The sequence below is a fragment of the Triticum urartu genome, chromosome 3A, assembly GCF_056163025.1.
Source record: "Triticum urartu cultivar PI428250 chromosome 3A, HENAU_Tu73, whole genome shotgun sequence".
Lineage (NCBI taxonomy): Eukaryota > Viridiplantae > Streptophyta > Magnoliopsida > Poales > Poaceae > Triticum > Triticum urartu.
In genome coordinates, this window is record NC_141875.1 from 699,795,942 (window position 1) to 699,799,665 (window position 3,724).

General features: G+C 47.7%; 1 protein-coding gene across 1 annotated transcript; it reads right to left on the bottom strand.

The window, feature by feature from the left end:
* Positions 1–2,078: 2,078 nt before the first annotated feature.
* LOC125546096 (glutathione transferase GST 23) lies at positions 2,079–3,083 on the bottom strand. The gene is made up of 2 exons (XM_048710239.2): positions 2,656–3,083; positions 2,079–2,566 (listed from the first exon to the last, which is right to left on the bottom strand). The coding sequence occupies exons 1-2, from the start codon at positions 2,995–2,997 to the stop codon at positions 2,186–2,188; spliced, it is 723 nt and encodes a 240-aa protein (XP_048566196.1). The 5' UTR covers positions 2,998–3,083; the 3' UTR covers positions 2,079–2,185.
* Positions 3,084–3,724: the final 641 nt, after the last annotated feature.

Sequence of the window (3,724 nt, forward strand, 5' to 3'; positions counted from 1 at the left end):
ACTAATGCCTCTCCCTTTAGTCCCGGTTCAATCCAGAACCAGGACTAAAGGGCGCGGCCACGTGGAGCTCCACCTACTAAAGGAAATTTTATGATATTTTTTTCTGAATTTTTTTTTGAATTTTTTTGAAATTTTTTATTTTCAAATTTCTGAATTATTTTAACCTTTAGTCTGTAATCACCACCCCTTATCACTTCTCAATTTATCCTCTAATCACCCCTCATCATTCCAAATCATCTAACTTCCCAACCGGTCACCCATCCTCCCACTCCCCCAGCCTGAGCACGCTTAACTTCCGGGTTCTATTCTCCCTCGTTCCAAGTCTGCACTTATTGTTTTCCTGACAATACTAAGATGTCAATCCTATTAACCTTTAGGAATTTTGCTTGAGCATGAAGTGACACATTTCATAGTTTTATTTTGAAACTATTGTTTTAAAAAACAATAATTATTTAGTAACACTAATATTTCTTGAATAATTAGTTTGACCATTGTTTGACCACAGTTTGACCACAGTTTGACCAAAATTGAAATAACTGAAATAATTATTTAGTAACACTAATATTCTAGAATAATTAGTTTGACCATTGTTTGACCACAGTTTGCCCACTGTTTGAATTTTTTTCGATTTTTTTCACTCTATATCTTAAAAGCCCCGTAACTATTTTTCTATTAGGTTTTTGAGGATTTTAAAAATGTTTAACGGGGATGTAACTTTTCGAGTAGATGATTTTTCATATAAAAAACTTTTTCATCCGAGTTAGTATGCAAAAGTTATGCTCATTTTTACAAATTTCAGAGAGATTTTACAAATAAAGTCAAAATTCACATTTGCAAATTTTCCCAACAATTAGACCACATATCACATGGGAAACTTATTTTCTTTTATTTTTTTGATATTTCCATCATTTTCTTTTATTTTTTTAAAACTGAAAAGGCGATCCACCGGGGGGGGGGGGTATAGTTTGAAAATGGGACCTTTAGTACCGGTTCGTGGCACGAACCGGGACTAAAGGTCTCATCCCCATTAGTCCCGGTTCGTGCCTCAAACCGGGACTAAAGGTCTAATCTTTAGTCCCAGTTTGAGGCACGAACCGGGACCAATGGTTGTGGGCCAGGAGCGAGGCCCATTGGTCCCGGTTCATCCCACCAACCAGGACCAAAAGGTCTAGATGAACCGGGACCAATGGCCCACGTGGCCCGGCCGGCCCCCTGGGCTCACGAACCGGGACCAATGCCCCCATTGGTCCCGGTTCTGGACTGAACTGGGACTAATGGGGTTACCCGGCCTGGACCAAAGCCCCCTTTTCTACTAAAGTTAACGTGACGATTAGCTGTTATTCGATTCGGCCATGCTATGAGTAGCAATTAACTGGCCCGTTAACTGATTAATCGGGTGAATTCTTGAACACTGGTAATACATGTCTGATTTATATCATAAGAAACATTGTATAAGCCACGTACATACCGACTTGGTAAAATTGAACAAATAGTAAAACGCTAGTCTTCGTACAAAGGAACACCAGCCAAGAAGTAAAACTACAAATAAGACTGAAGAAACCTCTGAGCTTGACAGCAACACCCGTCACCACCCTCTGACACCACAACAGCCACCAAAAAAAATGATGGACCACCTCCACACCCGAGCTCGACGCGATTCTATCGCTGATATGCAGCTTTGCGGACCTCCAAGGTGACTCGCCAAAGGCGAAATTATTACCGTTGAACGAATCAGACCGGGCCAACACCCCGGACGCGCCATCGAACTCCAGATCTAGCAACCCCACACGACTAAGACATCGGAGGAGGAATTCATACCTGTCATCCACGTACCGCGAACCCAACACACGATCCACCATCTTCCAGATACCGCCGGTGCATATCACAATCTGCATCCGCTCCTGGACTACCTCCCAAGCTCCGCGCTAGCGCTGAAGCAAACATCGTCGCAACGACGAAGCCCGAGGACACATGTCCACTGCGAGGATGCCGCCGCCACTGCACCATCCTTGCGTGAACAGGCTGGATTCCAAATCCATCCCAAATCATATAACCGATCACCTTGTCGGAGTAGGATCTGAAAAAACTTTATTGAGCTTTTTTTTATTCCAAGAACATCGGATACACTTTGGATATGCATCGACATGTATACATAGCCCTGATTTCGGCAGCGTTGACCAGTACGCTACTTCTGTGCAGCCATGACCTTAGCAATGGAAACATATAGATCCTTCCTCGCCGCCAAGGCGGCGAGCACGCGGGCCCTGTCCGGGAGGCACTGACGCACGGTCTCGTCGGCCCTGTACTCCCTCGCCCAGCGCCACAGCGCCGGGTGGTCCTCCTCGGTGAGCAGCCGCACCCCGGCCATCTCCTCGAACACTCCCATCCAGTGCGCGAGCGCCCCGCCGGCGGCGATGTCGAGGAAGCCGATGGCGTCGCCGCCGAAGAACCTCTTCCCCTCCGGCAGCTGCGCCTCCAGCAGCGTCAGCTTTTCCTTGGTCTCCGTCGCCGCCGCAGCCTGCGCCTCGCCGTCCGCCCACAGCGCCATCCACATAGGCTTCTTGCACTGCATGCCCATGTAGCAGAGTCATCGAGTGAAAACCATGAAAACTGAAAGTTGTGTGCGGAATTACTGCGGTTGCTGTACGTCTGTACCTCCTCTTCGAGGAATCGAACCCAGAAGCGGGCGTTGGCGCGGGCGAGGGGGTCGACGGGAAGGAGCGGCGGGCCGGAGAAGGCCTCGTCGACGTACTCGACGATGACGAGCGACTCCGGGATGGAGCGGTCGCCGTGGAGGAGCACGGGGACGGTCTTGTGGACGGGGTTGTGCGTGAGCAGCAGCTCGCTCTTGTTGTTGAGGTCCTCCTCGATGAGCTGGTAGGGGACGCCCTTGAGGCGCAGGGCCAGCTCGGCGCGGTGGACCACCGGGCTGCCGAAGCAGCCGATGAGCCTCACCTGCTCCGACGACATCGCGGCGGCCTTGCTCCTCCCTTCCATGCCCCGCCCGCCTGATTTTTCGCCGGGATGTATGTGTGTCTAGCTCCGGCCGGCCGCCTCGGTCGTCAGTTATATATTTCGTCCTCGTGCGTTTGCGAGAAACTTCACGGCAGCTTCGCATCGATCATCGAAAGATTAGTGATAAGTTAATTTAAGTGTGCCATGTACTTCCACGGCCTAAAGCTAGCTCCAGACAATTGTTATTAGCTTGTGATGGCGACACGACGTTTGAATGGTGGGCGTTTTGACGCTTGTGGTGGCCACGTTTTGACGTTTTAAGTTGTTGCCGAAGACAATTTTCTAAAACACGTGATATTGCAGAAAATATTACAGAAAGAGACACGCTAAGAACATGCGCCCAGAGAGGTAAGGCAAGCGTTTCCCTAAAAAGAAAGAATCCATGTTACAACTTTAAATTATCATCAAAGTAAAACAATCTATAACTTTAAATTATCATCAAAGTAAAACAATCTATAACTGCAAGAACAAATTGCACGCACGGGAAGGCTATAAAGTACAACATTATCAGCGATTTGCATATCCAATTTGACCAAATGACCAACACACCGAGCATATCCTGCCAACAAGTTGTATATCTGGGCAAATGATCAATACATATAACAACTTGTTGGCTTGGTGATTTGCGCACCACTTGGCTACCGTTCGGTTGTTTGCTTCAAATGGCCGCAATACTTGGACACAACCTATTGAATGATGTACAATCAAT

Bases quoted from the DNA above. Each gene is read 5' to 3' on its own strand.
- LOC125546096 (XM_048710239.2), bottom strand. From the start codon at position 2,997: ATGGAAGGGAGGAGCAAGGCCGCCGCGATGTCGTCGGAGCAGGTGAGG. The intron at 2,567-2,655 runs GTACAGACGTAC...ATGGGCATGCAG, and splicing joins TTCGATTCCTCGAAGAGGAG to TGCAAGAAGCCTATGTGGAT.